The following is a 12,305-nucleotide window of genomic DNA, read 5'->3' on the forward strand; positions in this document are numbered from 1 at the left end:
GAACAAGACTAGCCTTATTACTGAAGCTTTAGGTAATATCTACCCCTTTGTATGAACAAGACTAGCCTTATTACTGAAGCTTTATGTAATATCTACCCCTTTGAATGAACAGGACTAGCCTTATTACTAAAGCTTTAGGTAATATATATCCTTTATGAACAAGACTAGCCTTATTACTGAAGCTTTAGGTAATATCTACCCCTTTACAGGAACAAGACTAACCTTATTACTGAAGCTTTAGGTAATACCTACCCTTTATAAGAACAAAACTAGCCTTATTACTGAAGCTTTAGGTAATATCTACCCCTTTGTATGAACAAGATTAGCTTTATTACTGAAGCTTTAGGTAATATCTACCCCTTTGTATGAACAGGACTAGCCTTATTACTGAAGCTTTAGACAATACCTACCCTTTATGAACATAAGTGGTAGCATTGTCAGGCTCAAGCTGTATGCACTGATCATACATTTCATCAGCTTTTCCAAACTGTTGTTGGTCTGTTAGTGCCTGTAGAAAAAGATTGTATTAGTTAGATAGCTTGCAGCAACAAGATGTTTTAATATTCTTATAGCTATGAAATATGTATTGGTTACAAGAAGATGAAATGCATAAGCTTAAATGTTTAAAGACACATTTAAAGTACCTGTATAAAAGAGGTCAGCAAACTATTAATATAAAGGTCAATATAATAAATATTCAAGGCAAAATCAAGGATATTACGTAGGTACATTTCAAACAAGAGAAAACAAAATGTATGCTTACCTGATAAATTTATTTATTTCCGTATATGGTGAGTCCACGGCGTCCACAATTAATGTTGGGAATGCCACTCATGGCCAGCAGGAGGAGGCAAAGAGCACCACAGCAAAGCTGTTAAGTATCCCTCCCCTTCCCACAATCCCCAGTCATTCGATCGAAAGAAAATGGAGAAAAGGAGAGACACAAGGTGTAGAGGTGCCTGAGATTTAGTCAAAAAGACGGTCTTAGAAAAAAAAAGTGAGGGCCGCGGACTCACCATATCCGGAAAGAAAGACATTTATCAGGTAAACTTAATTCCCCTCCCCCTAAGATATGGCGAGTCCACAGCGTCCTCAATTACTAAAACAATACAAGACGACAGATGCGCCACATGGCCCAAAATTGTTGGTACAGAGATATAGTTGTTATATGTGTCAGATACACTCACATGCGATGGAGCACCTCTAGTGGTGCAAATGGAGCAGTCTAGGGTCAGTAATAGTCACCCAGAAGACCGGCCTCCCGAGATTGTCAGAATATCTGAATAGTGGTACATATATGGCCTAATACTGTTTGACCCAAATAGAATGATAATAAGTGTTAAAATGCACTCACATTTGTGGAAGCATCTCCTTTGGTGCTATTGGAGCAGGCTGGGATCAATATAGTCACCCAACAGACTTAATTCCACAGATAGTCAGGAGATTCCAGGAATCCAACGAAGATAATTGGTAGCCCAATATAGTGTTCCCAAAGAATATAAAATATTAAGGCAGCAAGTGGTAAAAGTAATCAACTTACTTTATTAAAAAAAACTTAAAAACAATTAGCAACGCGTTTCTCAGCCACTAGTGGCTGTTTCATCAGGCTTAATAAAAATGAGTAACATTCACTTGCTATATATGCCATAAGAAATATTAGGGTAATTGGCAGCTCCTGATATGGGAGTTGCCTATATTGACAACTGTTTTAAATAGTGGGATCTCTTGGTAATACCCTATAATAGCTGTCATCTTTAAGAATTCGATCTGCTTCAAGAACATAGTCCTTGATATTCTGAAGGACAATTCCTCAACCTTTGTCCGCCTGGCGGATTACTAGATCTCTATTATTTGTTAGGGTGTTTATCGCGTGTCGTTCACCAGCACTCAGGTTATGTTTATATATTTAAAAAAAAAAAAACAAGAGAGTTATCCTCCCTCTTATTAGAGGGTTTTGAGAAAGGTATCCTTACCAAAAAGGAAAAAAAGATTATTTGTATCCAAAAGCTCCCAATACAGCTTTTTACTATCATCTACCTAAGATACACAAAAATACACAAAATCCTCCAGGGGGTCCTATAGTGGCTGGCATCGGCAGCCTTACTGACCATCTCTCTGCTTATGTGGATTCATATTTACAAAAGCACGTTATAGCCTTGCCCTCTTTCATTAGGGACTCACCGGATTTACTGAACAAATTGACAGGTTTAGGAATTACCAAAGTTGATCAAGAATTGTGGTGGATTACGAGTGATGTTAGCTCACTATACTCCAACATTCCCCATGATAAAGGATTGACAGTGATCCAATCTTATTTGGAAACTAACCTGTACATGCCCATCAAACAACACTTTATCAGTGAAATAATATACTTCATCCTTCATCACACGTTTATGGGTCACCTATGGGTGCGAGTCTGGTGTTCTATGGCCGGTACATAGATGACCTTATTTTTATTTTTAGATGAGGAGGCCTCTCTTTTTTCTGCAACTTTGAATGTCAATGATTTTGGTTTGGAATTTACCAGCAATATTCAATCCACAAAGATTGAATACTTAGATTTAACACTATACTTCTCCTTTTTTGGCAAAATTATGTCAGAGACTTTTTTCAAAAAAGTTGATAATAGCTTTCTCAATTTCAATAGCAATCATTACTACAGTTGGAAGAAAAATGTGCCCTATGGGCAATTCAGACGTATAAGACGAAATTGCAGCACTATAGAGAGCTATGAAGTACAGTCCATTATTCTGAAGGATAGATTTTTAGAAAAAGGGTACCCCTTAGATTTGATACAAAAAGGTTAACTCAGAGCCTTGCATGAGGATAGGACGGTTTAGTTTTTGCAAGATAAAAATAAAAACAAAGATAGTAAACAACAATTAAAGGATGACTTTAATACATCTTTATTCATTACAGGGTATAGTAGTCAATATCGTGAAATTAAAAGAATTTTAACAAATCATTGGCCTATAATTTGTGATGATCCATACCTTAAGAAGTATATTTCTTCTAAACCAAGAATAGTTTATAGAAGGGCGCCCACACTCAAGAACAAATTAGCACCCAGCAAAATTGTTAGAGACAAAATAAACCTTAACAACATCAATGTAAAAACTAATGGGACTTTCCTGGGTAATTTCATGCCCCAGAATGGGGTATTTAAGTGCCTAAAATCCAGATGCAATATGTGTAAGGTGGTGAAAAGTGGGACTAATGTTTTCCACTCTCACCACACAGCAGAACAATTTAAAATAACAAAAAGACTCTCTTGTGAATCTACCTATGTGGTATATCTAATTGAATGTTCTTGTGGGGTACAATATGTAGGACGCACTAGCTGTACTATCAAAAGACGATGGAGTGAACACACCTATAATATAAAAAGGAAGTTTATGAAACATAGCCTATCAAGACATTGTGCATATGCCCATAAAGGAAGTTTAAAAACAACTTCCATTATCCCCATTGAACTGATAACAAGAAACGGCCATAACTAAGTCTTCGTTGTAGAGAAACTTATTGGATACACAAATTAAACACTTTAGCTCCAGGTGGCTTGAATGAATGTGTGGACTTTGCAGCATTTGATCTTTGACACTATCCCTCACACTATGTAGTTTGTATTAATATCACATTTAACACTTCAAGGGAAACCTCTAATATAATTAGTACACACCTCTATAACAGAGGAAGGTGTCTCATAATATAACTCTGAACCACTACTCATAAATTGCTCCATCACTATATATAGTATGATACAGCTTCCACACTAAATGTTTATTACACCAGTTAGATAATTTATTATGTCATCTTACCACATTCTTATTAGTTTATCCTTTTTAATTATCACACCACCTATTTGTGTGTGTGTATATATATATATATATATATATATTTATCATAAGTAGAACTCCCATTACATATCCTATATTAGGTTATTTTGATATATATTATTACTGTCACATTCATATTACTGAACACTTTCATTCACATTTGAGCATTATATGATTTTAGATAACATATATTGGTATGATGTAGTCTCCCATATACATTATGCTAATAACACTAAACACATTAATTATGTGATCTTATCACACCTTTGTTAGGTTATCTTCTCTTAGAGAATTATCAGGACATATATATTTTATAAGAAGAACCTGAATCACACTTCCACTTTTAGGTTTTTTTATTGATAAGCATTATCACGTTCAAATCATTGAACACTCCTCCTACATATGAGCACTATGCTGGTTATGTGGGTAGTATATATTTAGTATACACTTAGTTTTTGATAGCCGGATTATATAATATAGCGGTTACGTTAAGCGTTTCACTATCACATCTAAACACCGAGCTTATTACCCCCTAGCTATGCACAGACCAAGTTATATCACTTAGCGTTAGTGTATAGCTCCCTTCATTTATTAGATCACATACACGCTGACACGAATAACTCTCAGACAATTATTATGAGCGTACATTTATATCAAGCCCCACTCCTTTTCTCCGACGATACTGATCTATTGTCATGTCACACAAAGTTTGGACCTTTATTGGACGAGTTCCACTTAAACAGATATTACATTGTAGGATTATGATCCTTCATAGGTTAATGTTATGATCTTGTCACATATTTGTGATTAATGAGACAATATTGTTCATTCACATATAGCTCTGTCTTCTATCGGACTAATTCTATCTTGACTTTGTTATATACACATCGATGTAACTGACATCTAGATACACTGTTCTCATTCTGTATAAGCTCCGCCCCTTCTATGACGATTTTTCTGACATCACTGAGTCAGCTAATGGCTAGACATGCGCAGAGCGGCTAGTTGGACGTATCAAACTAACAATTACGACACTAGGATCTAACATATGTTTAGTAAGTAATGTGTTATAAAATCGATTCTATTGTTATAGTGCATTATTATTAAGCACAAGTATTGGCGGTTTCATATTATACATGTGAAGTCACCTGATCGTATACATTTATGAACAAACAATTTAGATAACGCTTACAAGTTAATTTTCTATCCTCAGATTACTAACATTACATGAGATGGTTGGGCTCATAAACCTACATGGACACATGTTGTACTTTTGTGCATATAATGGCTCTCTCCTGTCTCATAAGAAATTTATATAGGCGATCTGATATATTGATGTTCATTATTTTACTTCATTGTTTAGGCACCAGTGACTTCGTTATTGTTAATATATATATGACTGTTGAATTTTACCTGTGAATATTATGTATTGCACTATATTGTTATCTGTCATAGGATCCACAATTATTGCAATGTTTACATGCTGATGTCAGTATATGTGAATTTGTTTGATTGGCCACCACTTACCCGAGTGTCAATCTAGGCAACTCCCATATCAGGAGCTGCCAATTACCCCAATTTGTTTGTATGGCATATATAGCAAGTGAATGTTACTAATTTTTATTAAGCCTGATGAAACAGCCACTGGTGGCTGAGAAACACGTTGCTAATTGTTTTTAACTTTAATAATAAAGTAAGTTGATTACTTTTACCACTTGCTGCCTTAATATTTGATATTCTTTGGGAACACTATATTGGGTTACCAATTATCTTCGTTGGATTCCTGGAATCTTCTGACTATCTGTGGAATTAAGTCTGTTGGGTGACTATATTGATCCCAGCCTGCTCCAATAGCATCAAAGGAGATGCTTCTACAAATGTGAGTGCATTTTAACACTTATTATCATTCTATTTGGGTCCAACAGTACTAGGCCATATAGGCACCCTGTGTTTTGTACCACTAGTCACAGATATTCTGACAATCTCGGGAGGCCAGTCTCCTGGGTGACTGTTACTGACCCCAGACTGCTCCATTTACATCACTAGAGGTGCTCCATCGCATGTGAGTGTATCTGACACATATAGCAACTCTATCTCTGTACCAACAATATTGGGCCATGTGGTGCATCTGTCTTCTTGAATTGTTTTAGATCACTAACTCTGGATTCACACCTGGTCCTTCTCAGATTGCTGCCTCCATTGATACCATCACCTTTTAAAAGAGACTATATTTCTCGTATATATTATAATCTTTGGATATATATTTACACTAAATGTTTTCTATATAGCTCAGGGTCTTAACATTATTGTGGTTATATGTGAATATATATTAACATCTTGTGCTATTGAGTTTATATATTATATACATACCATCCATTTGTGATTCTCTGGTCACATAGACTAAGATTAGACAACCTCCTACAAATATATTTTTTAGAGTGGTGAATATCTATTATCCATCATAGTAAGGGGGCCCCCTTTTATTATTTTCTTTGTCCTCAATTACTGTTGGGAACCAATACCCAAGCTAAAAAACACAGAGGGCTAGGGAGGGACAAGACAGATATACCTAAACAGAAGGCACCACTGCTCGAAGAACCTTTCTCCCAAAAGAAGCCTCAGCCAAGGCAAAAGTATCAAATGTATAACATTTTGAAAAAGTATACAAAGAGGACGAAGTTGCAGCCTTCCAAATCTGATCCACAGAAGCTTCATTTTTGAAAGCCCAAGAAAAAGAAACAGCCCCAGTGGAATGAGCTGTGATTCTCTCAGGAGGCTGCTGTCCAGAAGTCTCATATGCCAAATGAATAATACTTCTCAACCAGAGAGAAAGAGAAGTAGAAGTAGCTTTCTGACCTTTACGTTTCCCAGAAAAACAAACAATGCAAAAGACTGGCGAAAGTCCTTAGTTGCCTGCAAATAGAATTTAAGAGCACGCACAACATCTAGGTTGTGCAACAAATGTTCATTATGAGAAGAAAGATTAGGACACAGAGAAGGAACAAAAATTTTCTTATTAATATTTCTAACCGAAACAACCTTAGGAAGAAACCCAAACTTGGTACGAAGAAATTCCTTTATCTGCATAAAATATGAGATAAGGCGAATCGCACTGCAAGCTGAGAGTTCTGAAATTCTCCAAGCAGAAGAGATAGCAGTAAGGAACAAAACCTTCCAAGATAACTTAATATCTATGGAATGCATTGGCTCAAACGGAGCCTGTTGCAAAACTTTAAGAACTAGGTTATGACTCCAAGGTGGAGCAACAGATTTAAACACATGGCTGATTCTGACCAAGGCCTGAGAAAAGGATTGCACATCTGGCACGTCCGCCAGATGCTTGTGCAGAAAATAGAGCAGAAATCTGGCCCTTCAGAGTACTGACAGACAAACCCTTCTCCAGACCTTCCTGGAGAAAAGATAAAATTCTTGGAATCCTGACCCTACTCCAAGAGTATCCTAGGATTCACACCAATGAAAATATTTATGCCATATCTTAATGGCAGATCTTTCTAGTGACAGGCTTACAAGCCTGAATCATGGTCTCATTGACCGACTCAGAAAATCCACGCTTAGATAAAATTAAGCGTTCAATCTCCAAGCAGTCAGCTTCAGAGAAACAAGATTTGGATGAAGAAAAGGACCCTGAAGTAGAAGGTCCTTCCTCAGAGGAAGTCTCCACGGTGGCAGAGACGACATTTCCACTAGGTCTACATACCAGATCCTGCGTGGCCACGCTAGATCTATTAGAATCACTGACGCTCTCTCCTGCTTGATCCGAGCAATGACTCATGGAAGGAGAGCAAACAAATGAAAAAGGTATGCCAACCTGAAGTTCCAAGGAACTTCCAGAGCATCTATCAGGAAGGTCTGAGGATCCCCTGACCTTGAACCGTACTTTGGAAGCTTGGTGTCCTGTCGAGACGCCATCAGATCCAATTCTGCTACCCCCAATTTGATGGTTAAGCTGGAGAACACCTCCGGATGGAGTTCCCACTCCCAGAATGAAAAGTCTGTCTGCTCAGGAAATCCACTTCCCAGTTATCCCGGAATGTGGATGGCAGATAGACAGCAATTGTGAGCTTTCGCCCACTGAATGATTCAAGCCACTTCCTTCATGGCTAAGGAACTCAGAGTTCCTCCATGGTGGTTGATGTAAGCCACTGAGGTTATGTTGTCTGACTGGAACCTGAAAACCGGGCTAAGGCCAGTTGAGGCCAAGCCATCAAGGCATTGAAGATCGCTCTCAACTCCAATATGTTTATGGGGAGAGCAGATTCCTCCTGAGACCAAAGTCCTTGCACCTTCAATGAGTCCCAGACTGCTCCCCAGCCCACCAGGCTGGCGTCCGGGTTCACAATCACCCATGAGGGTCTCTGAAAGCCTGTCCCCTGAGACAGATGTTCAAGAAAGCCACCAAGGAAGAGAGTCTCTAGTCGACTGATCTAGAACTATTGTCTGAGACAGATCTGCATAATGCCCATTCCATTGACTGAGCCATGGAAGCCACCATCAGACCAATTACCTCCATACATTGGGCCACTGATGGCCATACAGCAGACTGTAGAGATAGGCAAGAGGAAAGAACCTTGGCTTTTCTGACTTCCGCCAGGAATATTTTAATTGATAGGGAATCTATAATGGTTCCTTGGAAGACCACCCTTGTAGCCGGAACAAGGGAACTCTTTCCCAAATTCACCTTCCATCCGTGGGAGCGAATAAAAGACAACAAGATATCTCTGTGAGATTTTGCAAGTTGAAAAGATGGCACCTGAACCAGAATGTCGTCCAGATAAGGTGCCACTGTACTTCCCCAAGACCGAATCACTGCCAAAAGAGCTGCCAGGACCTTTGAGAAAATTCTGGGAGCTGTGGCGAGGTCAAATGGAAGAGCCACAAACTGAAAGAGTTTGTCCAGAAAGGCAAACCTCAGAAATTTGTGATGATCCCTGTGAATAGGAACCTGGAGGTACGCATCCTCTAGATCTATGGTCGTCATGAACTGACCCTCTTGCACTAAAGGAAGAATGGAGCGGATACTCTTGAAGGACGGCACTCTGAGAAACTTGTTGAGACACTTTAGATCTAGAATAGGTCTGAAGATACTCTTTTTTGGGAATCACAAACAGATTGGAATAGAACCCTAGACACTGTTCCTGTACTGGAACTATCACTCCCAGGAGGGAAAGATCCTGTACACATTTCAAGAACGCCTCTTTTTATTTGGCCTGCAGATAATCTTGAGAGGTGGAACCTGCCCCTGGGAGGAACGGTCTTGAATTCCAATTTGTAACCCTGGGGATACTATGTCCACAGCACACTGATCTGGAACATTTCGTATCCATGCTTGAGAAAACAGAGAGTCTGCCCCCCATTTGATCCGGTCCCGGATCTGGGGCAACCCCTTCATGCTGACTTAGACTCAGCTGCGGGCTTCTTAGATTGCTTCCCCTTGTTCCAAGACTGACTGGGTTTCCAAGAAAATGAGCAGCGCCTTAAAACCCTTACGGGTAATTAGACACGCTTTACAAGTACCCAATACATACATACATACAAGAAGGCTTGGACTGTTCCTGCTTGGCAGAGGGGAAGACTTACCTCTGAAGTTACGAAAGGAATGAAAATTACCCTGACGTCTTTTCTGCCTATTCTTATCTTGTGGCAGAAAAGATCCTTTACCACCCATGATATCAGAAATAATTTCTGCCAAACCCTGCTCAAACAAGGTCTTATCCTTGTAAGGAAATCGCCAAAAGCTTAGACTTAGAGGAAACATCTGCCAACCAAGATTTCAGCCAAAACTCTCTACGTGCCAAAATCAAGAAACCAGATATTTTGGCTCCCAACTTAAAGACCTGCAATGAGGTGTCAGTAATAAAGGGATTTGCCAACTTAAGGGCGCTCAATCCTATCCTGTATCTCCTCCAAAGGAGTTTCTGCTTGAAGGGACTCAGACAAAGCATCAAACCAATAGGCTGCCACACTTGTCACGGTAGCAATACACATCGCCGGCTGCCATTGGAGACCTTGATGAAAATACATCTTTTTCAAGTAAGCCTCCGGCTTCTTGTCCATAGGTAGGGTAGAAATCGCCCCTTCCACGGCTTCTTAATGGAGTCAGCCACCGGGAACAAGGAATTCCAGGTCACTCCCATTCCCGGGCAATAATCTCTGTAGCACGGTCTGACATGGAAAACACCTCTAAAGAGGAGGGGACATAAAAGTATCTATTTCATTTGCTAGATTTCTAAGGGTTGACCACAGGGGTATCAGTCATCCAAGGTAGCCAAAACCTCCTTTAACAAAACACAGTGTTCAATCTTAAATCTGAAGGAAACAACTTCAGCATCAGAAGGATTTATACTATCTGAATCTGAAATCTCACCCTCAGAGGCTACCGAAATATCTTCCTCTTCAGACTTATGAGAAAGAGCAACTTGGTTAGCCGGGACTGGATCAGAAACCTTACAATCTGATTCTCTAATTTTCCTCTTGTGTCTTCCCTGTAACTAATGCCTCAGATACCGCCGAGGATACCTGGGCAGCCATTTCTGTATGCAAATAACATAATTTATGTAAGAACTTACCTGATAAATTCATTTCTTTCATATTGGCAAGAGTCCATGAGCTAGTGACATATGGGATATACAATCCTACCAGGAGGGGAAAAGTTTCCCAAACCTCAAAATGCCTATAAATACACCCCTCACCACACCCACAATTCAGTTTAACGAACAGCCAAGCAGTGGGGTGATAAAGAAAGGAGTAGAAAGCATCAAAAAAGGAAATTTGGAAATAATTGTGCTTTATACAAAAAATCATAACCACCATAAAAAGGGTGGGCCTCATGGACTCTTGCCAATATGAAAGAAATGAATTTATCAGGTAAGTTCTTACATAAATTATGTTTTCTTTCATGTAATTGGCAAGAGTCCATGAGCTAGTGACATATGGGATATCAATACCCCAAGATGTGGAGTCTTCCACTCAAGAGTCACTAGAGAGGGAGGGAAAATAAAAACAGCCATATTCCGCTGAGAAAATAATCCACAACCCAAAAATAAGTTTATTTTCACTTTTGAAAGAAAAAAACTTAAATCAAAAAGCAGAAGAATCAAACTGAAACAGCTGCCTGAAGAACTTTTCTACCAAAAACTGCTTCCGAAGAAGCAAATACATCAAAATCGTAGAATTTAGTAAATGTATGCAAAGAGGACCAAGTGGCTGCTTTGCAAATCTGATCAACTGAAGCTTCATTCTTAAAAGCCCATGAAGTAGAGACTGATCTAGTAGAATGAGCTGTAATTCTGAGGCGGGGTTTGACCGACTCCAAATAAGCTTGATGAATCAAAAGTTTCAACCAAGAAGCCAAGGAAATAGCAGAAGCTTTCTGACCTTTCCTAGGACCAGAAAATAAAACAAATAGACTAGAAGTCTTCCTGAAATGTTTAGTAGCTTCCACATAATATTTCAAAGCTCTTACCACATCCAAAGAATGTAAGGATCTCTCCACAGAATTCTTAGGATTAGGACATAAAGAAGGGACAACAATTTCTCTACTAATGTTGTTAGAATTCACAACCTTAGGTAAAAATTGAAAAGAAGTCGGCAAAGCTGCCTTATCCTGATGAAAAATCAGAAAAGGAGACTCACAAGAAAGAGCAGATAGCTCAGAAACTCTTCTAGCAGAAGAGATAGCCAAAAGGAACAACACTTTCCAAGAAAGTAGTTTAATGTCCAAAGAATGCATAGGTTCAAAAGGAGGAGCTTGTAAAGCCCTCAAAACCAAATTAAGACTCCAAGGAGGAGAAATTGACTTAATGACAGGCTTAATACGAACTAAAGCCTGTACAAAACAGTGTATATCAGGAAGTATAGCAATCTTTCTGTGAAATAAAACAGAAAGAGCGGAGATTTGTCCTTTCAAGGAACTTGCAGACAAACCCTTATCCAAACCATCCTGAAGAAACTGCAAAATTCTAGGAATTATAAAAGAATGCCAAGAGAATTTATGAGAAGAACACCATGAAATGTAAGTCTTCCAAACTCTATAATAAATCTTTCTAGAGACAGATTTACGAGCTTGTAACATAGTATTAATCACTGAGTCAGAGAAACCTCTATGACTTAGAACTAAGCGTTCAATTTCCATACCTTCAAATTTAATGATTTGAGATCCTGATGGAAAAACGGACCTTGAGATAGTAGGTCCGGCCGTAACGGAAGTGGCCAAGGCGGGCAACTGGACATCCGAACCAGATCCGCATAGCAAAACCTGTGTGGCCATGCTGGAGCCACCAGCAACACAAAAGACTGTTCCATGATGATTTTGGAAATCACTCTTGGAAGGAGAACTAAAGGCGGGAAGATGTAAGCAGGTTGATAACACCAAGGAAGTGTCAGCGCATCCACTGCTTCCGCCTGAACATCCCTGGACCTGGACAGGTATCTGGGAAATTTCTTGTTTAG

At 39.0% G+C, this 12,305-nt stretch overlaps 1 protein-coding gene across 1 annotated transcript in view; it reads right to left on the reverse strand.

Annotated features, from left to right (window-relative positions):
- TOMM70 (translocase of outer mitochondrial membrane 70) overlaps nucleotides 1-12,305 on the reverse strand; it is a 127,030-nt gene that overhangs the window by 43,798 nt on the left and 70,927 nt on the right. The window contains exon 10 of the mRNA XM_053706062.1: nucleotides 411-508. Coding sequence (XP_053562037.1) covers nucleotides 411-508 — 98 coding nt within the window. The remainder of the gene's footprint in view (nucleotides 1-410; nucleotides 509-12,305) is intronic.

Source organism: Bombina bombina, chromosome 3 (assembly GCF_027579735.1).
Source record: "Bombina bombina isolate aBomBom1 chromosome 3, aBomBom1.pri, whole genome shotgun sequence".
Lineage (NCBI taxonomy): Eukaryota > Metazoa > Chordata > Amphibia > Anura > Bombinatoridae > Bombina > Bombina bombina.